At 39.3% G+C, this 26,341-nt stretch overlaps 2 protein-coding genes across 3 annotated transcripts in view; one reads left to right on the top strand and one right to left on the bottom strand.

The window, feature by feature from the left end:
- On the bottom strand, positions 6,867-23,238 carry THAP2 (THAP domain containing 2). Its single transcript, XM_005679715.3, has 3 exons — positions 22,625-23,238; positions 15,382-15,577; positions 6,867-10,794 (listed from the first exon to the last, which is right to left on the bottom strand). The coding sequence occupies exons 1-3, from the start codon at positions 22,693-22,695 to the stop codon at positions 10,405-10,407; spliced, it is 657 nt and encodes a 218-aa protein (XP_005679772.2). The 5' UTR covers positions 22,696-23,238; the 3' UTR covers positions 6,867-10,404.
- The window catches only part of ZFC3H1 (zinc finger C3H1-type containing), a 50,306-nt gene continuing 47,220 nt past the window's right edge, over positions 23,256-26,341 (top strand). The window contains exon 1 of one of the 2 annotated variants that reach the window (XM_018047558.1): positions 23,256-24,205. In XM_018047558.1, coding sequence (XP_017903047.1) covers positions 23,611-24,205 — 595 coding nt within the window. In that variant the 5' untranslated portion in view covers positions 23,256-23,610. The remainder of the gene's footprint in view (positions 24,206-26,341) is intronic. The other variant, XM_005679717.3, reaches the window with a different exon arrangement.

The raw sequence follows: 26,341 nt of genomic DNA, 5'->3' as shown, positions 1-26,341 counted from the left end.
ATCATCATGGTCGCAGGGTCTTCTTGCCTGATCCTGTTCTATGAGATTTTTATGTCCAATAGGAAACCTGTGTCTGGTCATCTGACAACACTCAAGTCCAGCTGTGTCAGGCTAGTTCCTGACTGTCAGGGATGATTTTCTCTCTCATGAATATGTTAGCTAAATTTGCAGATTAAATAATAACAGTATCTGTGATTGACTCTTCAAATGAATAGTGCTCTTCCATTTATTCCAGATGTCCAATTACTGCTGTTGTTCTTCATAAAATAAGTTATTCTCTCTTAAAGCTGAAACAATTTGGGGGAATTGACATAATTAAAATATTCTTTAAAAAGAAACATCATTCTACAATCTGATAATGTTTATAGACTTTGATAATCTGAAAATATTTCAACAAAGTCTTTTTCTATTTGCTTTAAAAGCCATTTCTAGCAGAATTTCTGGGCAAGCATTTTCTAAATTATGCTCAAGATATTATTACATATGTGACCCTCCCCCACTCCCACCTTCCCTCCAAAATAGTCTTAGTGTTAGTTGCTCAGTTGTGTCTGACTCTTTGCCCCATGGACTGCAGCCTGCCAGGCTTCTCTGTCCATGGAATTCTCCAGGGAAGAATACTGGAATGGGTAGTCTTTCCCTTCTCTGGGGGAATCTTCTCGACCCAGGGATCGACTGGTCTCCTGCATTGCAGGCAGATTCTTTACTGTCTGAGCCAGGAGGAAAGCCTTCCAAAATACCTCCAATAAAATTTAAGGTTCAGATATGAGGTTTGTTTCCTCAAAGGACTGGGAGAGTGCAGTTAAGGCTCTGAGAAGTTAAGAAACTGAACACTTTTATATGAATGTTTCCAACAGAGTTGTTTTACCACAGATTTCATTCCCTCATAAAACTTCAGTTTGATAATTGTTATTATAATCAGAGCAACAGCCTGAAAGTTCATTGTTGGACTAATAATCTTTAAATTTCACAATGTAAATACCTACTTATGTGGTTTTTGACATAAACATTTTCTGGGGTAAACATTTGATACTTAGTACTCTAGTATGCTTGCCTGGGAAATCCCATGGACTTAGCAACTACACAACCACCACCAATTGTAAAAATCATCAACTGGCAAAAACCACCTAACTGATGCTAGGAAAATATCAGTGTGTTCTGTGTACAATCACTTTGAATCTAGGCCAAAGGAGTGTTTTACATTTTGTGAAATCTAAATGTGCTAATGGCTAAAATATACATGTCAGATCCCTGAGGCCCAAACCATCACACACATACACATTTGACTGCAGTGCAGGAGACCTGGGTTCAATCCCTGGGTCTAGAAGATCCCCTGGTGGAGGGAATGGCCGCCCACTCCAGCATTCTTGCCTGGAGAATTTCATAGACAGAGGAACTTGGCGAGATAGTCCATGAGGTCACAAAGACTGCACAACTAACACTTTCATTTTCACATATACATGTCAGACCCTGAAGCCTAAAACAAAACACACACACAGCCTTGAAGAAACACAGAAAATGAAAATATATGTGTAGACAATAATAATGAGATGATGACTTTATCCAAGTTATGCATAAAACAGGACTTAAGGAGAGAAGTGCTTATGTTACTTTGATATGTTATAGGAAAGTGTCAGAGTGGGAGCATCAGAGCTAATACTTAAAAAGATGATAGCGAGTTTGCTAAATGACAAAGCTAAAGTACAGGCAATATATAAAGATTTAGTGGTTAAAAGCATGAAAACACACGTTCATGAGAATGGAGTATTTTGAGATAACAAGGTCTGAAATAACTAAAGAGCCTCTTGATGAAAGTGAAAGAGGAGAGTGAAAAAGTTGGCTTAAAGCTCAACATTCAAAAAACTAAGATCATGGGATCTGGTCCCATCACTTCATGGCAAATAGATAGGGAAACAACGGAACCAGTGACAGACTTTATTTTGGGGGGCTCCAAAATCACTGCAGACGGTGACTGCAGCCATGAAATTAAAAGATGCTTATTCCTTGGAAGAAAAGTTATGACCAACAAGACAGCATATTAAAAAGGAGAGACATTACTTTGCCAACAAAGGTCCTTCTAGTCAAAGCTATGGTTTTTCCAGTAGTCATCTATGGATGTGAGAGTGGACTATAAAGAAAGCTGAGCAGTGAAGAAATGATGCTTTTCAACTGTGGTGTTGGAGAGACTCTTGAGTCCCTTGGACTGCAAGAGGATCCAACCAGTCCATCAAGAGGAAATCAGTCCTGAATATTCATTGGAAGGACTGATGCTGAAAATGAAAATCCAATACTTTGGCCACCTGATGCGAAGAGCTGACTCGTTTGAAAAGACCCTGATGCTGGGAAAGATTGAAAGTGGGAGGAGAAGGGGACAACAGAGGATGAGGTGGTTGGATGGAATCACCGACTCAATGGATATGAGTCTGAGTAAACGCCGGGAGTTGGTGATGGACAGGGAGGCCTGGCGTGCTGCAGTCCATGGGGTGGCAAAGAGTCAGACACTACTGAGTGACTGAACTGAACTGAACTACTTAAATAACTAAACAGAAAAAGACAGGCACATATCTGCTTTCTTGAAGTTGAACCCAAAGTTTCTTTCTTTTTTTTTTTTTTACTTTTGGAGCACAAATTTTAAAAGCCTAGGCAGCTAAGGCTGATATGTTGTTTTAGATTCAACTTATTGTAAAAGGGCGATAGGGAGATGGTAAGGCAGGAATAAACAAAAAAAATATTCTTTTCCCTACAGACTTGAGGATAGGAATCATGTTCATTATCGTTTGCTTAATGTCTTTTCGTGAATGTTTAAGATAGTGTTTTTAAAATTAAAGTACTAAATATTTAATAATCAGAAAAATTAATAAAATAATATCTTATTCCCTTGTTATTCAAATAATGCTATAGTAAGCATATCAATTGTGATCCACACAGTCAAAGGCTTTGGCATTGTCAATAAAGCAGAAATAGATGTTTTTCTGGAACTCTCTTCCTTTTTCCATGATCCAGCGGATGTTGGCAATTTGATCTCTGGCTCCTCTGCCTTTTCTAAAACAAGCTTGAACATCTGGAAGTTCACGGATCATGTATTGCTGAAGCCTGGCTTGGAGAATTTTGAGCATTATTTTACTAGCGTGTGAGACGAGTGCAATTGTGCGGTAGTTTGAGCATTCTTTGGCATTGCCTTTCTTTGGGATGGGAATGAAAACTGACCTTTTCCAGTCCTGTGACCACTGCTGAGTTTTCCAGATTTGCTGACATACTGAGTGCAGCCCTTTCACAGCGTCATCATTCAAGATTTGAAATAGCTCAACTGGAATTCCATCACCTCCTCTAGCTTTGTTTGTAGTGATGCTTTCTAAGGCCCACTTGACTTCACATTCCAGGATGTCTGGCTCTAGGTGAGTGATCACACCATATTTGTGATTATCCAGGTCGTGAAGATCTGTTTTGTATAGTTCTTCTGTGTATTCTTGCCACCTCTTCTTAATATCTTCTGCTTCTCTTAGGTCCATACCGTTTCTGTCCTTTATTGAGCCCATCTTTGCATGAAATGTTCCTTTGGTATCTCTAATTTTCTTGACGAGATCTCTAGTCTTTCCCATTCTGTTGTTTACCTCTATTTCTTTGCATTGATCGCTGAGGAAGGCTTTCTTATCTCTCCTTGCTATTCTTTGGAACACTTCATTCAAATGGGTATAGCTTTCCTTTTCTGCTTTGCTTTTCACCTCTCTTCTTTTCACAGCTATTTGTAAGGCCTCCTCAGACAGCCATTTTGCTTTTTTGCATTTCTTTTCCACGGGGATGGTCTTGATCCCTGCCTGCTGTACAATGTCACGAACCTCCATCCATAGTTCATCAGGCACTCTATCTATCAGATCTAGTCCCTTAAATGTATTTCTCACTTCCACTGTATAACCATAAGGGATTTGATTTAGGTCATACCTGAATGGTCTAGTGGTTTTCCTTACTTTCTTCAATTTAAGTCTGAATTTGGCAGTAAGGAGCTCATGATCTGAGCCACAGTCAGCTCCTGGTCTTGTTTTTGTTGACTGTATAGAGCTTCTGCATCTTTGGCTGCAAAGAATAAAATCAATCTGATTTCGGTGTTGACCATCTGGTGATGTCCATGTGTAGGCTTCTCTTGTGTTGTTGGAAGAGGGTGTTTGCTATAACCAGTGCGTTCTCTTGGCAAAACTATTAGCCTTTGCCCTGCTTCATTCTGTACTCCAAGGCCAAATTGCCTGTTACTCCAGGTGTTTCTTGACTTCCTACTTTTGCATTCCAGTCCCCTATAATGAAAAGGACATCTTTTTTGGGTGTTAGTTCTAAAAGGTCTTGTAGGTCTTCATAGAACTGTTCAACTTCAGCTTCTTCAGTGTTACTGGTTGGGGCACAGGCTTGGATTACTGTGATATTGAATGGTTTGCCTTGAAAACAAACAGAGATCATTCTGTCGTTTTTGAGACTGCATCCAAGTACTGCATTTCGGATTCTTTTGTTGACCATGATGGCTACTCTATTTCTTCTAAGGGATTCCTGCCCACAGTAGTAGATACAATGGTCATCTGAGTTAAATTCACCCATTCCAGTCTATTTTAGTTTGCTGATTCCTAGAATGTCTACGTTCAGTCTTGCCATCTCTTGTTTGACCACTTCCAATTTGCCTTGAATCATGGACCTAACATTCCAGGTTCCTATGCAATATTGCTCTTTACAGCATCAGACCTTGCTTCTATCACCAGTCACATCCACAGCTGGGTATTGTTTTTGCTTTGGCTCCATCCCTTCATTCTTTCTGGAGTTATTTCTCCACTGATCTCCAGTAGCATATTGGGCACCTACTGACCTGGGGAGTTCCTCTTTCAGTATCCTGTCATTTTGCCTTTTCATACTGCTGATAGGGTTCTCAAGGCAAGACTACTGAAGTGGTTTGCCCTTCCCTTCTCCAGTGAACCATATTCTGTCAGACCTCTCCACCGTGACCTGTCCATCTTGGGTGGCCCCACACGGCATGACTTAGTTTCATTGAGTTAGACAAGGCTGTGGTCCGTGTGATCAGATTGGTAGCTTTCCGTGATTACGGTTTCAGTGTGTCAGCCCTCTGATGTCCTCTCACAACACCTATCGTTTTACTTGGGTTTCTCTTACCTTGGACGTGGAGTATCTCTTCACGGCTGCTCCAGCAAAGCGCAGCTGCTGCTCCTTACCTTGGATGAGGGGTATCTCCCCACGGCTGCCCCTCCTGACCTTGAACGTGGAGTAGCTCCTCTCAGCCCTCCTGTGCAGTCACAGGCACCGCTACTTGGATGTGGGGTAGCTCCTCCTGGCCGCTGCCCCTGACCTCGGGCATGGGGTAGCTCCTATTGGCCGCTGCCCCTGACCTTGGGAGATGGGTAGCTCCTCTTGGCCACAGTTCTGCAGGGTCTGTCGCAGTTGGGGCGCTTCTGTGGAAAATTTTGAAAGAGATGGGAATACCCGACCACCTGACCTGCCTTTGAGAAACCTGTATGCAGGTCAGGAAGCAACAGTTAGAACTGGACATGGAACAACAAACAGACTGGTTCCAAATAGGGAAAGGAGTATGACAAGGCTGTATATTGTCACCCTGCTTATTTAACTTATATGCAGAGTACATCATGAGAAATGCTGGGCTGGAAGAAGCACAAGTTGGAATCAAGATTGCCGGGAGAATTATCAATAACCTCAGATATGCAGATGACACCACCCTTATGGCAGAAAGTGAAGAGGAACTAAAAAGTCTCTTGATGAAAATGAAAGAGGAGAGCGAAAAAGTTGGCATAAAGCTCAACATTCAGAAAACGAAGATTATGGCATCTGGTCCCATCACTTCATGGGAAATAGATGGAGAAACAGTGGAAACAGTGGGTGACTTTACTTATGGGGGCTCCAAAGCACTGCAGATGGTGACTGTAGCCATGAAATTAAAAGACGCTTACTCCTTGGAAGGAAAGTTATGACCAACCTAGATGAGCATATTCAAAAGCAGACATTACTTTGCCAACAAAGGTCCATCTAGTCAAGGCTATGGTTTTTCCAGTGGTCATGTATGGATGTGAGAGTTGGACTGTGATGAAAGGTGAGCAATGAAGAATTGATGCTTTTGAACTGTGGTGTTGGAGAAGACTCTTGAGAGTCCCTTGGACTGCAAGGTGCTCCAACCAGTCCATTCTAAAGATCAGTCCTGGGTGTCTTTGGAAGGAATGATGCTAAAGCTGAAACTCCAGTACTTTGGCCACCTCATACGAAGAGCTGACTCACTGGTAAGACTCTGATGCTGGGAAGGATTGGGAGCAGGAGAAGGGGATGACAGAGGATGAGTTGGCTGGATGGCATCTCTGACTCGATGGACATGAGTTTGAGTAAACTCTGGGAGCTGGTGATGGACAGGGAGGCCTGGTGTGCTGCAGTTCATGGGGTTGCAAAGAGTCAGACACGACTGAGCGACTGAACTGAACTGAAGCATATCTATGGTCTTCCCTGGTTGCTCCAATGGTAAAGAATCTGCCTGCAATGCAGGAGACTTAGGTTCAATCCCTGGGTTGTGAAGATACCCTGGAGAAGGGAATGGCTACTCACTCCAGTATTCTTGACTGGAGAATTCTACAGACAGAGGAGCCTGGCAGACTCCAGTCCATGGGGTCGCAAAGAGTCGGACACTACTGAGCAACTTTCACCTTCAAGTTTATCTACAATCTGTGTGCGAGCCTCAAATTATTGAGGAGAGACATAAGTTTTTATAGCCCTTCATATTTCTGGTGTAGATTTTATAACCAGTATTTAAAACAGTGAAAATAAACTATAATGTGTTTAGATATAATTTGAGCCATAAAATGAAATGATAATTCCTCCTCTAGGCTTTACATATCTTTATTTTGCTTACAGTTAGCTTCAATTTAAGGAGAGGGACTTCTATTAGTATTTCAGGGGTTCAATTTAAAGGAACAATTTCCACAGAAATGTTTATGTACATATTTTAGAAATAATAGGCATGACAGTAATTTCCTTAGAAAAGCTTTTAGTATCAACATACTCAGAATACATTATTTTTGGTGAAAACAATATGCAGCTGTTTAATATATTATAAATTCCTTAATTTTATAGTTTTCAACTGTCTAAATAGTAAAAGAATCCCATAATCTGACATAAAGAGGAACCATTTTCTATATTATACCAAAATTACAATTTACCCGTATTCTAACATTGAGAAGTGAGATTAAAAAAAAAAAACCAGCATTATAAAGTCTACCTAGAAGAGATCAACAATGACTTCATAGACTGTCTTTAGTGTATGTCTATGTATCTATCTATATTTATACACACAATATTTTTTTAGTTTTTTGAGACACATGACCTGCCCTATTTCAATGATGTATCTAACAGAGGGTTATAATGCAGAGGTCAGAGACTGGATTTGGAGGCTGAAGACCAGTGTTCAACCTAGAACTTTCTTGATCACTGCCTTTCTACCCTTTGTGCCAGATACATTATAAATGTCTGAATAATTACATTAACAAAGATTTCTTCATCTATAAATTAGAGATAACACCGCCTACCACACAGAATATTTGTAAAGGACAAGTAAGAGAACTAATTGTTGCTATAGTGCATTGTTAACTTGAAGACTGAGTTAAAACTATTTTTAAAAAAATTTGTGATAGTAGGGCTTGTTGTTTAGTAAAAATATCAAACATCAAATAAACTCCAATCTTGTCTTTGATATAATAATCACTTAGTTATGTTTTCCTTCTAACAAGGTATAAACAACAAATTTGTTCAGTGTTCATTTTAAAAGGAGGAAAGTCTTACAATTCATTAAATAAACACTATGTAATTCACACCCATGTTCTACAAAATCTCCTTTGGTAAGTCATTATAAGAAGAAATCCATTTATTTCAAAAGAAATCTATTATAAAAAGGTCTAAAGTTTACACGTTCTCATTAAATTCCAATTTAGTGGCATTTACCAAAGCACTTCACACACACATGTCATAGCATTTATCATATTGTATTATAAATAATATTTGTTTCTCTCAACAGACTTTGAGCAACTTAAGGGCAGAAAAATCATGTCATATTCATCTTTATATCAAATTCCTAGACTTTGGCTGGTTCTCTGTAAAGGTTAGTGCCTACCAGACACAGCATGAATGATGAACATAAAACAGGACATATGTGTACAGCAGAGGACAAAGAGCTACTATAATTCTGATGAGTTTCATGATATACAGGCTAAGTGATAAGTTTATCAACAAACTGAAAACAGGATTTTAAAAGATTCCTTTAACTTTAAAAGTAAAACTAAATTCCTTGGATTTTCTCTGTGAATGCAAGTAGTTTTAAGGCAGACAGACATACGTTAATGTAACTTGATGCAGACAGAGTTTGTAGCATGTTATCAGAACAGTGACATGAAAATGACACGGGGAAAAAACAGCAAAAAATGTACTGAGTGATAGTTTATTCAGTGCTCTCAAATAATAATGAAGTAAAGTTAATGTGCCAAAAGTTTGTTGTATTTTATAATGGTTCATTTTTGTGATTTACAAAATGTTATATTGAGATATTAAGGTACTATTGTACATGGGAATCAGCCTGCATTGGTGTTTTGTTTTGTATTGGGGAGGGGTGGTGAACCACGTGAGAGTTTATATTTGGAAAACATAGTTTATGTTTAAATGATTATTTGCCCAACTTGTTTTGAAGTATAGAAATGGTCAGTAAGTGTTGATTATGTTTGAAACCATATAAAGACAGTTGAAAACATGAAAGGACAATTCCAAGAAGCGACATCCAGTATTAAAGATAACATGACTAATATGGTTTACACTATACACAAAAGGATTTTCTTAAATATTTACTTTAAGTGCCTGATGAAAACTAAAAGGGATCTTTCCTACCACTGCTTTTGTAACTCTAGTAGGCACTCCTTATTAAAAGAAAGGGTGCAAATAATGTAAAAAGACTGTTGCTAGGATTTAAGCAAATGTTATAAAAAATTTTTTATCATCAAGGAGCCATGACCTTATGGGAAAGATTTACAGTAATATGTGATTTTATATATTGTATTTTCATATGGTGTTGTCAGAAACTCAAGTTAGGCCTGGTTAACCTGATTGTACATTAATAAATTTTTATATGATTTGACCAAAGCTGTTTGAAGGGCTCTTACTAAATGTTTATCTGGCAAAATAAGGCAAACCCTTTAATTGTTCAAGTGGAAACTATAAGAAGAGTTCTGATATTCTGTTGTAAAATAATTAGCACCTGAATAGCTTTATCACAGACACATGTATTTTTATAGAGATCTACACTTCATTTCCCTTATGCAGTATGGTTACTATACTCTTACTAAAAGAGATAAAAAGCAAACTGATATGTAAGATAAATTGATTCCATTTTAGGTTATAAGCTGTGTAGATACAATCTGGTAAGTATTTTTCCATAATTCAATTCTATTATGGGTTTAAGGAAAAAAAGAAAGCTTAAGAATTTTGGTATCAGTACACATGGAGACAGAGAGAGTATTTCTAACATGAAACTTTGTAGCATGTTTGCCTATCAATGCATCAACTTAGAAATTGAAAATGTATTTTTATTTATGAGAAAAACGTGGTATACATTTATCTTTGTGTTCAATTAAAGTAAAAGCTAGATCTCATTCTCCGTGTTATTTCATAGTATATTTTCTCAGAAGGTGACTATAACCAGCTACCAGTTTTTAGTAGTCTGAGGTACTTGGATAACTCAAAGGTACTTCACATTTGAAAATACTATTTTCAAAATATTTTACAAGATATTGCAAAAGCTAATTTTGTTATGATGAAGGCCATGATTATCTTATTTTACTGATAAGAAGATACAGAAAGTTTAAATAAAATAATTTGCCCTGTATTTCAGGCGGTTTTTCCCTATAATTTTTCCCAATCACAGTGCCAATAACAATAATTCAATAAAAAACTGAACAGTTTTACAGTTACATGTCGGTTAATCCCTACTAGGCAAATTACTTAGAATGTACTATCCCAACTTTGGTACAGGAAAAAATTTTTTTATAATATAAATTAAAAACATTACTTGTAATAGATTGTTCTTTAAAGAGGTTAAAAAAACAAAAACACAAAACATTCTACAAACATTAAGTTTTCTAGCAAAAATTTTAAGTACATAATTCTCACAATAAGGCACTTCTATTCTCATTTAAATGTTTCATAGAAAGATCTCCATTTTTTTGTAATCAAGTCTTCATAAATTATACAGTAATGTTGTTACTTCAAGTAAAACTTTATTAACTACTCAATTTGGGAATTTCTTTAAATGTTTTTACTTGTGAATAGAATGGAGTTTGAGTAACAAATCCTAAATGAACGTACTCTTGGTCTGTTTCAGATTTAGAGAACTGATAATGTTTTACCCTGTTGATCTTGTTCAAGAATCTTGAAATCTTTCAAAGCAAGACTGTTTAAGGCTGCTGGTAAAATGTATTCTGATGTGCCCTTAGGTAATACATTATTTGTTTCCAGATTCTTCACCAAGCATGCGGCTTTAATCCATCTTCGAGTCGCTCTGCGTTCTTTCTGTAGGCAAGTTTTCATTTTCCTTCTTAAGCTTGCTATCTCCTTTTCCAGTTTAATTATCCTCTTTTTTGCTTCCATAGGATTCCTGAAGGCATAACTGTGTTCAAGTAGTACTTGCTGACTACTAATGCTTGATTTTAAATTAGATGGTCCGGTTGGTGTACAACTGTTGTTTTTCTTCAAAAGATTTCTTGACTTGAGTTTCTGAGCCAAATAAAATTAGAGGGTTGAGCATAAATTATAGAATATCGCAAATAAGCAAATTCTGTCCAATTTTGGGTAACAGTACTTAAACTGCTCTTTTTGGAACCAGACAATGCACTTCTCAGGTTTCTTTCAAATAACTGAATATGATTCTGTAGACTTAAAAAATTTATTTGCGATATTCTCACTAAGGCCAATATAGAATTCATTTAGACATTTATTTGTGATACTGATTTGATCTTTTTAAAGTAAATACTATTCTCTCAATTTGATTAATATTTCAGACCTGTGATCCTACTTAATAAAAACATTCCCAAGAATCAAGCTCCTGAATAGGTTTACTTATTAATTATGCACAGTTTTATCATACTATCAAGGATTTAAGATGTGGATAGAAAACTTCTGTCCAGATAAGAAATCTGAGGTCCCTTTTTCCCCTTTAATTTCTTTCATTCAGGTAGTCATCAAGTCCTATTAATTCTACCTCCTAAATATCTCATCAGGATGTTTAGGATCCTCCCATCATTCTTAATGCTACTACCCACATCAGGCCCATTTCATTCATGTCTAGCTTGAATATATTAAAAACTTTATTGATCTCTGGGCTCATTTTATCCTCATTAATCTATTTCCCCGACCAATAACACTGAAGAGCTGAATTTGAATAGCTCTATGAAGACCTACAAGACCGTTTAGAACTAACACCCAAAAAAGATGTCCTTTTCATTATAGGGGACTGGAATGCAAAAGTAGGAAGTCAAGAAACACCTGGAGTAACAGGCAATTTGGCCTTGGAATACGGAAAGAAGCAGGGCAAAGGCTAATAGTTTTGCCAAGAGAACGCACTGGTTATAGCAAACACCCTCTTCCAACAACACAAGAGAAGACTCTACACATGGACATCACCAGATGGTCAACACCGAAATCAGATTGATTATATTCTTTGCAGCCAAAGATGGAGAAGCTCTATACAGTCAACAAAAGCAAGACCAGGAGCTGACTGTGGCTCAGATCATGAGCTCCTTATTGCCAAATTCAGACTTAAATTGAAGAAAGTAGGGAAAACCACTAGACCATTCAGGTATGACCTAAATAAAATCCCTTATGGTTATACAGTGGAAGTGAGAAATACATTTAAGGGACTAGATCTGATAGAGTGCCTGATGAACTATGGACGGAGGTTTGTGACATTGTACAGCAGGCAGGGATCAAGACCATCCCCGTGGAAAAGAAATGCAAAAAAGCAAAATGGCTGTCTGAGGAGGCCTTACAAATAGCTGTGAAAAGAAGAGAGGTGAAAAGCAAAGCAGAAAAGGAAAGCTATACCCATTTGAATGAAGTGTTCCAAAGAATAGCAAGGAGAGATAAGAAAGCCTTCTTCAGCGATCAATGCAAAGAAATAGAGGAAAACAGTAGAATGGAAAGACTAGAGAGCTCTTCAAGAAAATTAGAGATACCAAGGGAACATTTCATGCAAAGATGGGCTCAATAAAGGACAGAAATGGTCTGGACCTGAGAGAAGCAGAAGATATTAAGAAGAGGTGGCAAGAATACACAGAAGAACTATACAAAACAGATCTTCACGACCTGGATAATCACAAATATGGTGTGATCACTCACCTAGAGCCAGACATCCTGGAATGTGAAGTCAAGTGGGCCTTAGAAAGCATCACTACGAACAAAGCTAGTGGAGGTGATGGAATTCCAATAGAGCTATTTCAAATCCTGAAAGATGATGCTGTCAAAGTGCTGCACTCAATATGCCAGCAAATTTGGAAAACTCAGCAGTGGCCACAGGACTGGAAAAGGTCAGTTTTCATTCCCATCCCAAAGAAAGGCAATGCCAAAGAATGTTCAAACTACCGCACAATTGCACTCATCTCACATGCTAGTAAAGTAATGCTCAAAATTCTCCAAGCCAGGCTTCAGCAATACATGATCCATGAACTTCTAGATGTTCAAGCCGGTTTTAGAAAAGGCAGAGGAACCAGAAATCAAATTGCCAACATCTGCTGGATCATGGAAAAAGGAAGAGAGTTCCAGAAAAACATCTATTTCTGCTTTATTGACTATGCCAAAGCGTTGGACTATGTGGATCACAATAAACTGTGGAAAATTCTAAAAGAGATGGGAATACCCGACCACCTGACCTGCCTCTTGAGAAACCTGTATGCAGGTTGGGAAGCAATAGTTAGAACTGGACATGGAACAACAGACAGGTTCCAAATAGGAAAAGGAGTATGTCAAGGCTGTATATTGTCACCCTGCTCATTTAACTTATATGCAGAGTACATCATAAAAAAGGCTGGGCTGGGAGAAGCACAAGTTAGAATCAAGACTGCTGGGAGAAATATCAATAACCTCAGATATGCAGATGACACCACCCTTATGGCAGAAAGTGAAGAGGAACTAAAGAGCCTCTTGATGAAAGTGAAAGAGGAGAATGAAAAAGTTGGCTTAAAGTTCAACATTCAGAAAAGGAAGATCATGGAATCCGGTCCCATCACTTCATGGCAAATAGATGGGGAAACTGTGGAAACAGTGGGTGACTGGGGGGCTCTAAAGCACTGCAGATGGTGACTACAGCCATGAAATTAAAAGATGCTTACTCCTTGGAAGGAAAGTTATGACCAATCTAGACAGCATATTAAAAAGTAGAGATGTTACTTTGTCAACAAAGGTCTGCTCAGTCAAGGCTATCGTTTTTCCAGAGTCATATATGGATGTGAGAGTTGGACTATAAAGAAAGCTGAGCGTAGAAGAATTGATGCTTTTGAACTGTGGTGTTGGAGAAGACTCTTGAGAGTCCCTTGGACTGCAAGGAGATCCAACCAGTCCATTGTAAGGGAGATCAGTTCTGCGTGTTCATTGGAAGGACTGATGTTGAAGCTGAAACTCCAATTCTTTGGCCACCTGATGTGAAGGGTTGACTCATTTGAAAAGACCCTGATGCTGGGAAAGACTGAGGGCAGGAGGAGAAGGGGACGACAGAGGATGAGATGGATGGATGGCATCACTGACTCAATGGACATGAGTTTGAGTGAACTCTGGGAGTTGGTGATGGACAGGGAGGCCTGGTGTGCTACAGTTCATGGGGTTGCAGAGCTGGACACGACTGAGCGACTGAACTGAATCTATTTTGTGCCACTAGAATAATTTTCTAAGAGATGATGTTTGAATACTGACTACATTCTTCTTTGCCTCCCTATTTTCTAAAGAACAAAAAAATCTTTACATGGCATACTATACCATTTAGGATCTCACCCCATTCTGCCATTCACCATCCTAATTTTCATTCCAAAAATATTAAAACACTTTTATTCCCACATTATCTCATCAATTTCACAACTTTGTCTTTCATTCATTCAACAAACATGTATTGAGACAACACAACAGTGAATAAGTCAGATAAATATGGTTCCTGTCGTCATGAAATCTAAAACTGGCATTCTTTCTGCCTAGAGCAATTGGCAGGAGCTCCTTTTCGATCTTTATATTCCCAGCAACTAACCTGGATTTCAACATATGTAAAGCTCAGTAAGTATCTGTTGAAAGAATAAATGATCAGTGTCAAAACCAAGGTATACTTCAAATTCAACAAACATCTGAGTGTGTACTATGTACCAGGCACTATTTGAGGTTCTGAGGATTCTGAAGTGAAATGCTTGCCATCCTGGAGCTTTTCTAATATCTGTGATGTTAATATTAATAATTAGTTTACCACAATCTCCTCTCTCTTCTCTCCCATTCAGATATTAACCATGTAGATTTACAAATTTACCCATCAAAAATAACTCAAGAAAGCAGTGGGTTTTTTCCTCTCTCAGAGGAAAAGATATCTGTCGTTTTCAAAGCTAAATTTTTTACTTTTTTGTTGTTGTTGTTCATTCTACCCCCTAACATTTCAGTGATCCTGCCTTCGCAGCTAGCTTTTCTCTTTCTGATCAGATCTTCCCTGAGGAGATAAAACATTGCTTTAACACATTCATACTATATCTTAAATTTCTCCTTCTTTTTAAATATCACTTACTAATACTTATTTTCCACTCATCCCTCAACTCATTAGTTTTTGTTCTCATCGTACTACTGCAGCTGCCCTGTGCAAGGTTAAGAACTCTCTCCTAAGTCCCAAACTCCAAGCTCAAACCCAGTCTAAATACCGGAGTTCTACCAAGTTTTCTGTTACACCTCCCTCTGACCTTATATTCTTTGGTCTGACTCTGGTATTCTTTGGATGTGCTGCCATGAAAGCACTTATCACACATTATTTGTATGTCATCCTAAAACCAGGGCAGAATGATGCTAGAGGTTTCATTAAGATTTTTCAGTTTAACCAATCGGTCAGTTATTGATAATAATTAACAATAATGTAGAATTCCAATATGATAAAACAGTTTGGACTGGGACAAGAATAATAGAATCAGGAGATCTGAGCACTAATTCTAGCCTGCATCTTTACTGCAATTTTCCAGTTTCCTTGAGATACAGTATTATATTTGAATTTCAATATATTCTGAATCATTCCATTTTACAAACAGAAAAGGATGGATTCTAAAAATGGAGTTAAAGAAAAGTAGCATTACCTACCATGGACTTTATATGGGTACAAAAATCAAAAATGGTTGGAACAGCATCCATTTTAAGTCGTCTAGTTTGTCCTGTTAGGTCAAAACAGGAAGCTTCAAAGTGCTTTGAACAAAGAAAAGTATGTTTTCCTGGCACAAAATTTTTGCGCCTAACCAGGCGAACCCATTCTTTTCTTCTTTTAGGATCCAAAGGAAACCTTTAAAAAAAAAAAAAAGGGCAACTCAAATTCCAACTATCACACACTCTGGTTGCACTAAATAGTCAAAAGAAATTTTGAAAAATGACAATTTTAAATGTCTTCCATTTATATAACAAATTAAAAATTTCTAATATCCAAACACTGGAACAGAAACCAATTCATGTTCATTTTTTAAGTTCTTAAAACTTAATAAAAAACTAACTTAAGTGGATCAGTTTTTCAAGGTCTTAAAAAGAGACATCTCTTCCCAAACTAGTCCTTAACAAGGGAGAAAAAATAAGTAAAACTAAATTTGATCTATATCAAATTTATGTGGAACTACTGTAAGCAGGAATAGTTTCACAATGATTTGATCTGCTGTTGACATACATGGTCAGACAAGTCAGATAATCCACAGATTGAATTTTATCAAGATAGACTCTGGTATTCCTTCTCTGTGTTCATTATGATACTTACCACATGCTTTGTAATTTTTTGTTTTAAAAAATTTCCAGTGAAATGAATGATGATCAGTTTCTTGAGGACACGGATCATTGTATCTTTTTATCTATCTTTACCACTTAGGTATTGCCTTGCAAATAGTTGGGACTCAACAAAAATGTGCTTAGTTACTATAAATATAGAATATATAAATTAATACTATACTATACTACTTTCATGAAGTTAAACTGCATGTATTTTTGAAAAATGAACTCGTAAGCTACATAGTACAGTTGAAAGCATAGTTACTACAAGAAGTAAAACGCTGATGACAAGCCAGTTGGAATGTTTTTCCTGTTTATTTCAAACATAAAATACAGTGATACCACCCAGTATACGGCCATTAAGGAAGAGAAAAATATAAGGGGCTTCTAAAAATTCTGACAGTAGCTGTGCTGTGAAGTGAAAGTTGCTTGGTTGTGTCCCACTCTTTGTGACCCCATCGACTATAGAGTCCATGGCATTCTCCAGGCCAGAATACTGGAGTGGATAGCTGTTCCCTTCTCCAGTGGATCTTCCCAACCCAGGGATTGAACCCAGGTCTCCTGCACTGCAGGTGGATTCTTTACCAGCTGAGCCACCAGGGAAGCCCCAAAATACTGGTGTGGGTGGCCTATCACTTGTCCAGCACATCTTCACAATCCAGGAATTGAACCAGGGTCTCCTGCATAGCAGCAGATTCCTTAGCAGCTGAGCTATCAGGGAAGCCCCTGTGTTGACTGACTTGGAAATAGAAGAATCAACTTTTACACACAATAAGTTTGAACTGAACTCGTTAGTTTGACTACCTTATCCTTTAAGTATTAATTATGAACTCACTAGTGCCTAAAAAGAGCCATTAAATTTATGTTAGAAGATCCTGTGGCTCTGAAGCCCCCAGCTGAAGATTCACTAGAACAGCTTTGGCTATATTAGATATACTAGGGTTGCTCAAATTACCAGCAGGGAGGGGCACAGAGATGAAAGCTCAGGTTTACTTATACACCCTGCCATCTCATGTCCCCATTCCCCACAACCTCAAATACACCCTGATCTGAAGACATTTGTATGTTACTCTGCTGCTAAGTTGCTTCAGTTGTGTCCGACTCTGTGTGACCCCATAGATGGAAGTCCACCAGGCTCCCCTGTCCCTGGGATTCTCCAGGCAAGAACACTGGAGTGGGTTGCCATTTCCTTCTCCAATGCATGAAAGTGAAAAGTGAAAGTGAAGTCATTCAGTCGTGTCTGACTGTTAGCTACTCCATGGACTGCAGCCTACCAGGCTCCTCCATCCATGGGATTTTCCAGGCAAGAGTACTGGAGTGGGGTGCCACTGCCTTCTCCAATGTCACTCTACAGTTCCTGTATTTTCATAAAGTACTTTTATTCTATTTCACTAGATACTTCTGATGGAGAATTAATCTACTCTGTTACCTCTCAGTTCTTAACAATATTCTCACTTCAAATCTCTGTTCCAATATTTAATGATTTGAAAATTCTCCAGAGGACTGAGCTAAAAATTAAGCTATTAATTCATAAGCACACTTCTTATTGGGACCTCAATAAAGGCTCAGAATAAATAAGTACTATCAGTATTATTTTATTACCATTTGTATAAGACTCTTCAGATATATGAAGACTGTCAGATATTATTTTTCATACCCACCTTTAGCTCTTTTTTAAATAATGAAATCAGTGCCTGCAACTGGACCTTAACTTTATCAAATTCTTCTTTTAAGACTCAGTTTAGGAATCCCATTTTCCTAACAAGTTTTTCATGATCAGAAGACTTGGTTAGATGTTTCTGTATCATACAGTGCTAATATAACTGTATTCTAATTGTTTACTTTTGTATCTCCATCACTAGATCACAGGTTTCTTCTGGAAGAAGAAGAAGCTGTTTATTTCACTACTTTATCCTGTTAAGTAAGCATTCAATAAATTTTTCTGAGTGAATCAATGAATATACAAGTTAGTGGAGTTAGTTTGGCATTACTAAATAATCTTCAGATTATCTGTGTTGAAATAAGATATGAATATTCCACAATTTTATATTTTATTTTGGATAATGTCTTATAAAGTTAACCCTAATTATGTTTTTCACATGTTGTTTGGATTTTTCCCAGCAAATCCAAAGGGTGAGTGAAATAGCCTGTAAGCTGAATTTAAGTAATAATAAATCCTGTAAATATTAGTTTTAAATAAGTGAAGTAGTGTTACTAGATGGATATATTCGTGCCTACACAAAAATATAAGCATGCTTTCAGAAGCATTAGATGTTCTGGAAAATCACTCAGTATTTTAAACAGTGCTACTTTGCTAGGGTATTTAATAAATAACTGAATGTCTCTAACACTCCAAGCACTGTCCTAGGCACTGAAGCCATGGTGGTAAATAAAACTGACCTACCTTTATGATATCCCCCTTTTTTGAGGGTATACTGTAATGAGGAAGGTACAGAATCAAACACCTTGATGTAGCAGAAAAGAGTGGCCGAGAACAGTTTCTCTGGAATCAAACCAGGTATCAATCCTGGATCCTTCACAGAATAGCTGGGTGACTTTAAGAATGTTGTTTAATCTTTTTAGGCCTCAGTTTTAATGGTACCTAGTGGGGTTCTAGGAATTAAACGAGACAATGTGAGTAAATGCTTAGCTTAGTGCGTGTGCGTGTGCGTGTGTTAGTTGCTCAGTCCTACCCGACTCTGCGACCCCATGGACTACAGCTTTCCAGGCTCCTCTGTCCATGGGATTCTCCAGGCAACAATACCGGAGTGGGTTGCCATTCCCTTTTCCAGGGAATCTTCCCAACCAAGGGATCGAACCCAAGCTTCTGGCATTGCGGGCAGTCTCTTTACCATCTGGGCCACCAGAGAAGCCCAGCCCAGTGCATAGTACATGGTAAATGTTAAAAAAATAGTTATTATTATTGGGTTGGCCCAAAAAGTTCATTCGAGCTTTTCCATAGCATCTTATGGAAAAACCTGAATGAACTTTTTGGGCCAACCCAATATTATCAATGTAATTACAAGTGTAATTATATGAACTTAGAAAAGGGTAAGTACAGGATTGCATGGAATCATAATAGGAAGAGCTAATCTCATCAGGAGGCCTTAAGAGAGTACGGGAATTAGCTAGGGAAATGGTAGTAGTGAAGAATGTTAAACAGTATCTTGGGTACAGGGAAGTGTTATAACATGACATGATGATGGAGGGCCTGCTAAGATAAACAGTGATTTTGAATTTTATCCAAAATGGTATTGGTAAGTCATCAAGGGCCTAATTTAGAAGTGACTGTTAACAGAAAATATTTTAACTAACTGTTAAACACAGACATGATTAAAAATTATGTAAGTTTGCATTTAAGATTAAAAACAAAGGTAATACATATTAAAAACCCACCACCTAGTTATTTTACTATTGTCTACAGTTAAGGTTACTTGTATGTATGAAACCTGTATGAAATAAGTGATACAGAATAGGGTAGTATTGTACATTTCTTCCCAACTCCAAGATCAGTGATGTCATGTTGGTAGCTTAAAACCAGTTATGGTTGGGAATATTTATATCCTGCAAATTGGACAAACACTACAAATCAGGGTTTTTGCCCTTCCCAGGAGATCCGGTTTTTAAACATTTAGCAACACACCATTTACTACAAAAGAGCAGTTAAATGGACATGAATGGAAGCAGTGAACCACTTAAGAAGTTGTTTTAATACTTCAATTGAGAGGGAATGGTGAGAAGTCAAGGGAGGATAACCTCCCAGCTTCTGGGTGGCTGGTGTTTCCTTTTATGAGAAAGGAAATATGGGAAATGTAGTTTTTGGGGAAGGACAAGTTCAAGAGTACAGTTTCAGTATGCTGAATGTGAGGAACTGAAGAGATGGGGGAAATAATTGAGACACTTCATCTAAAGGTCTAAAACCCATTGGAGATTTAGACTGGAAGTAGATTTATGAGGCATCAACAAGTAAATGTTAACCAAGACCGTAGAACAGCTGCAATCCTTTTGATGAGAATGGGCTAGGTGATAAGAGTGGTGGAGTCTGAAGTTAGACCAAGGAAGTAAGATGAAAATCACAAAATTAGTGTCAAATAATTCAAAGCAGAGAGTATTTCAGGGAGGAAATGATCACATGCCATGAAAAAAGATGTAAGTGTGACAATTCATGTTAGCAAGAACAGTTTCAAAAGATTACTGGGGAGACTCAGTCTGGAATGGGCTGAGGAAGAGAGAAGAAAAATGGGGACAATAAGTGTAGGCAATGTAAGTTGTATATGGGGATAAAGAGGTCTACCAATGTCCTAGGAAAGGAGTGAATTAAATGTTAGTTACGAAATAGGAATTAATTTCATTATGAATAATGCTATTTTAAGGCCTAAACTTCTGAGGTTACACATGAATATGTTAATTTCATAGCAAGCAAATGGTCAAACATGGAAAGGAGGTATGTATGTTCGTGTACCACCACACATCTCCTAAACATTCATTGTTGGTGCCGTGACTCCACCCTCTTCCTCATCTTCCAAATCAAATTACCATATACGATAATTTCTCCTCAAACATTTCTCAAATCTGTCTACTTCTTCCCATCCCTACTCTCAGTACTAGTCTAGTCTAGACCACTGAGTCTCCCTTATTTTATTACAGGGTCCTAACTTTTTCCTCTATCAATCTAGGGCTGATTGTGTCAGCATCAGAAGTACACTGTTTAGTTCCACTGAGCTGCATCAGGATTTCCTTGTGAAATAGTAGGTGTTAAAATTCTGTAATAAGCTCCTTTCTTGTCAAATTCATCTCATGATGATGATTAAGCAGCACTTTAGGTAACACTGTAATTCTCCACACTGCTGAAGGCTTTTTAATATGGAAATCTAATCACTCCATTCTTTGTAAGCCTACTCAAGAACTCACTGGATAAAACAGAAAATCCTTATAAGTATTGTACAGGACCAGATATATGTCATCTTTTGGTCTCTTTTGAAATTTCACATCCTTTGAGAAGTGTTATTTGACTTTTCAAGGCTAAATTAGGACTCCCTGAAAGTCTTCTGTGGCATTTAACCATAATTATTTATGTCAGTCTTTCTCATTCCAAGTCCAGGAATTTTCTGGATCCTTAGCACCGTGTCAGGTGCTAAGAGCTTGGCACACATTCAGTTCAGTTCAGTCATTCAGTTGTGTCCAACTCTTTGCGGCCCCATGGTGCCACCATGGACTGCAGCATGCCGGGCTTCCCTGTGCATCATCAACTCCCCAAGCTTGCTCAAACTCATGTCCATGAGTTGGTAATGCCATCTAATCATCTCATTCTCTGTCCTCTCCTTCTCCTCCTACCTTCAGTCTTTCCCAGCATCAGGGTCTTTTTCAGTGAATCTGTGCTTCGCATCAGGTGACCAAAGTATTGGAGCTTCAGCTTCAGCATTAGTCCTTCCAATGAATATTCAGAACTGATTTCCTTTAGGATTGATTGGTTTGATCTTGCAGTCCAAGGAACTCTCAAGAGTCTTTTCCAAAGCCCTGATGCTCCAACAGTTCAAAAGCATCAATTCTTCAGTGCTCAGTTTTCTTTATAGTCCAACTCTCACATCCATACATGACTACTGGAAAAACCATAGCTCTGACTAGACGGACCTTTGTTGGCAAAGTAGTATCTCTGCTTTTTAATACATTAGATGGATCAATGAATAAAGCACTACATTTGTATGATATACATGAAAAACATAAACACCACAAGGATTTTGTTTTTTAGGTGGTAACTTTTAATAGGGAGTACATTTAGTCATAATGAGGTGGGAAGAAAGGTCAAGGATTTCATTTTCTGAATTCTAAGATCTTATTAAGTTGCAAAGTATATAAATGTGGAACTGTTTGCACTTAACTTTTTGAATGCTTCTTTTCTTCAAGCATACGGCAGGCACTTGCAGAGAAGGCAAATGTTTACCAAGTCATTATTTCATGTAGTATTCAACGTGCTTTCCAGAGTTCTGATTTGACCGAATTAAAGACTTTTGACTGCTTTTCGGCAAGAAAGAAGAAGGTAACCTAGGTTCTTTGTATACTACTTTGTTCTAATAAGAATAGAAAGCTTATCTTTTCCATTTTCATTCTCATATCTTAATTCTACTGCTCTTAACGACAATTTCTCCGCAGTTACCGTATGTGACTATCAGAAATCTTAAACGCTTCCCATGTCAATATAGCTAGTGAGAACTGACTTATAACGGGAACGTAGTCGTCTTTTTAGGTGATCGCTGACTTGAAAAGGAAGATCTCGCTTCCTCTTATGGCGTCATTAACATCAAGACCTGGTCGAATACATAGGAAATAAAAGAGCAGAAAATTAAGGTATCCTCCTGTCGCTTTCTAGAGAAGGGCTAATCACTGTACAGAACTTGAGTAAACCTTCCCCGAAGGGAGAGAAAAACTGGACAGATTTGAGAAACACAAAAGGCAAAAATGATGCGTTCCTGCTACTTAAGAGCTAAGTTAGAACTAGTAGAATCCTCTTGCTCTTTTCACACAAGTGATACCCAGTGTAGGAACTCCCGCTTCCGTCAGCCCCACTCCCGGCCCAGGTTACCTGTGGAAGCTGATGTTAATGTGCTTGTTGTAGGTAGTAGCACAGCCCGCCGCGGCGCAATTGGTCGGCATTTCCCTTTCCACCTCATTCGGCGCTGTCTTAAGCCTAATTTGAGGCGCGGGATGCTACGCTTCCTTCGGGCGGACCCTAGGCAAAAAAGGCTGGGGAAGGGCCCACCGAGCTGAGTTGCCAGAGATGGCTGGGAAGACGGGGTATGTGTGTGTATGAGTGTGTGCGTGTGTAGCAGGTGGGGGGCGGGAGGGGTCAACCTGCCCTTTCTCTTTATTAATATGGCGGACTTGAGCCAGCAAAGCCGACGGTCCTGGAGCTCCAGTCGCCCTCGTTTGTCTTCACCAACATGGCGGACGCAACCCGCCCTCTCCCCGGCTCCCGAAAGGGAGTGGGACTATACAGCGTCTCTTTAGCTACGGGCCACCGAGCAATTAGACGACGTGTGCCCCCTATCCCCCCTCTTACTATGAAACTCTCTCGAGGCCAAGATTAAAAACAGGCCCGCCTACCCTGCCACGCTCCCCAAACCCCCAAAGGCCAGTCAAGAATAGGTACGAGCCTCAGACTGGAAGGATAACCTCAAAGCGAGCGGCAATTAAAAAAAACACTACAACTCCCAGGGAGCCATCGCGCTGTCCTAATTATTATCGCGTGAACTGGGACTCCTGTTTCCGGCGTGCCGCAGGAAGTGACGGCCGAACGGAGCCACTTCCAGAGCCACTTTCTCGCGAGGCGGAAGAGCTCCGATCGCGGAGGAGCAAGGGGGCGCTAGGGTAGGGAAGTGGGTTGCGACGGTCCGGCGAGAAAGAGCTGGGGTGCGGGGAAGTTGGGGAGCAGAGCCCGTTAGGTCTCCAAACAGGATAAGGCCGCACCGACCGGGTCCGTTAGAAAAGAAGGAAACCGGAGAGGAGGGCAGTAGTCGGGCGGATCCCCGGATAGAGGGCTAAGGTTGTGTGGAGAGCGCTGCTCCCGGGATGGCGACCGCAGATACTCCGGCCCTGGCTTCCAGTGGCCTCTCGCCTAAGGAAGAAGGGGAGCTTGAAGATGGGGAGATCAGCGACGACGATAATAACAGTCAGATACGGAGCCGGAGCAGCAGCAGCAGCAGTGGCGGCGGGCTGTTACCGTACCCGCGGCGAAGGCCTCTTCACCCGGCCCGGGGCGGTGGATCCGGCGGAGGCGGTGGCTCCTCCTTGTCGTCGTCGTCTTCTCAGCTGCAGCTGAGGAATTTCTCACGCTCGCGGCACGCGTCAGAGCGGGGCCACCTCAGGGGACACAGCAGCTACCGACCCAAAGAGCCGTTCCGGTCTCATCCGCCCTCCGTGAGGATGCCTTCCAGCTCACTGTCCGAAAGCAGCCCCCGGCCGTCGTTTTGGGAACGGAGCCACATCGCCTTGGACCGTTTCCGTTTTCGAGGCAGGCCTTACCGGGGTGGGAGTCGCTGGAGTCGGGGACGAGGAGGGGGTGAGCGAGGAGGCAAGCCGGCGGGCAGACCTCTGGGAGGAGGAGCGGGATCCGGATTCGGCAGCAGTCAGAGCTGGCGAGAGCCCTCTCCACCTCGGAAGAGTTGTATCCTTAACGTGGCGGTCTGCCCTGGGTGTGTCACTAAAGTTCCCTTTAGCGTCATTACTAGGTATGAGATGAGTAACTTTTCTGAACCGTCAGAACCGCTTATTCGTCATTGTGTCAAAATACTTAACGTAGGAGGTTCGTTGGTAAACCCCGTGTGTCAAACTCGCCTTGTGTCTTAAAATTACTTGATTGGGTATATTGCTTTTTCAGTAACTTGTTTTTGGATGGGGGCCAAACTAGTGGAATCTAAGTGTAAAATCAGATTTGAAATACTACATCACAAGCCCAGGTTTCATTAGCCTTTGTTTTTGTTGGTAAACTTTGTTATGTGAAGCTGCTTTAGATTGTTAGAGGGAGAAAAAAGAATTAGCCATAAAAAGTTTGAGGAATACTGTTGCGTATATCATATTGCACTGTCACATTGAAGATTATGAAGTTTCGTTACACCGAATCCTACTGTTTTTATTTGTGATGATTTTTTTTTAACCTTTCTTGATTTGTTCTTATACATTGCTGCGTTTTAAAGTTGGGGGGAAAAAAGTCCTAGTGTCACCAACTATTAATTCGGAGGTTTGAGATTCGTGGATCTTTGGCAGAAGCTTTACCTCCTTAACTTCTCTATTTCTTATGTTCATATTTTGGGCATTTTATAACTCTTGGTGCTGACAGTTGTGGACTAGAGAGAGAATGAAACTTACCAGCATTTTAATTTTAATACATTGGAAACCGTGGGGGTTTATGGGGAGGTGGAGCTAATGGCGAGGTTAAGGAGGAAAATAGCAAATATCTGATTCTTGTCCCCTCTAATCTTATTCTTAAGTTATCTTAAACATTCCTGAGTTTATTCATCTGAGGATTTGCTATTTTAAGATGTGTTTGTAGAACTGTCCTTTAAAACAATTTTTTTTAAGTTATACGTATGTGTTTCAAGATACAGCAAAGTGATGCAGATGTATATATTATAGTAATTATATTAGTTTTCTTTTTCAGATTATTTGTAGAACTATGTCTTGACATACTCCATGATAACTGCCTAAAAATAGTTTATTGAGAATACTTACTGCTGATTGTAACTTCCATGCTGTAATGAGTTTTTAATATATTCACTATATATGAAACCTACATGTAATGACATTTGTTGGGGAGACATTCAACGTTATTTTCACAGAATACTTAAGACCAAATGGTCTTTGCCAGATGTCAGGATAGAAAGAGGACCAGAAATGTAGTTTAGATAAGGAGGAGGAGCTTCTGATGCTAGTGCTCTAAAAAAACTTATGCAACCACAAGTTGGGTCAGGAGCACACAGGATTGTTTCAGGAAAAAAATCACATAGGTATTTAACTTTTAAAAAGAAAATGTTCTTTGAATATCTTAGCCCAAGATATTTTTTTTAACCAAGGATTTGTTAGTTGTCAGTTCTGAGCCTAAGAACAGAAGGGCTGTTTAATTACAGACACGTAAATTATTTAAGAATACAAAAATGAGGTTTGACAGAAGACAACAAAATTCTGTAAAACAATCGTCCTTCAATAAAAAAATTTAAAAAGCATAAAAAAGGAATATAAACATGAAACTTGTGTGTTGAAGAGACATGTTAATTATATTCAGTGTGAAAAGTTCAAATTGAGGTATGTGAAAAGTACTATGGGAGCTTAAAGTTTTTTCTTAGTTTATTTTATGTTAGAGAAGGGGGTGATGCCATGAACTTGCCTACTTACTGCTTTTGCCTTCTTTCTGTCCATGCATTTGATATCATTTGGCTTCTGCCATATACCTTTATTCGGAGAAGGCAACGGCACCCCACTCCAGTGCTCTTGCCTGGAAAATCCCATGGATGGAGGAGCCTGGTGGGCTGCAGTTCGTGGGGTCGCGAAGTAGGACATGACTGAGCGACTTCACTTTCACTTTTCACTTTCATGCATTGGAGAAGGAAATGGCAACCCACTCCAGTGTTCTTGCCTGGAGAATTTCCGGGACGGGGTGCCTGGTGGGCTGCCGTCTGGGGTCCCACAGAGTTGGACACGACTGAAGCGACTTAGCAGCAGCAGCAGCATATACCTTTATTAATTGTTAACCTTAGATGTTTTTATTAATGAACAGGCATATGGTGTTGTGAAACAAGTATAGAAA

This window comes from Capra hircus, chromosome 5 (genome assembly GCF_001704415.2).
Source record: "Capra hircus breed San Clemente chromosome 5, ASM170441v1, whole genome shotgun sequence".
Classification (NCBI taxonomy): domain Eukaryota; kingdom Metazoa; phylum Chordata; class Mammalia; order Artiodactyla; family Bovidae; genus Capra; species Capra hircus.
The sequence above is the reverse complement of the archived record's forward strand: the minus strand, read 5'-3'. Positions and strand labels throughout refer to the sequence as shown.

Bases quoted from the DNA above. Each gene is read 5' to 3' on its own strand.
- THAP2 (XM_005679715.3), bottom strand. From the start codon at position 22,695: ATGCCGACCAATTGCGCCGCGGCGGGCTGTGCTACTACCTACAACAAG. The intron at 15,578-22,624 runs GTAACCTGGGCC...TTTTTTTTAAAG, and splicing joins ATTAACATCAGCTTCCACAG to GTTTCCTTTGGATCCTAAAA. The intron at 10,795-15,381 runs GTAGGTAATGCT...TATTTGGCTCAG, and splicing joins GTACCCATATAAAGTCCATG to AAACTCAAGTCAAGAAATCT.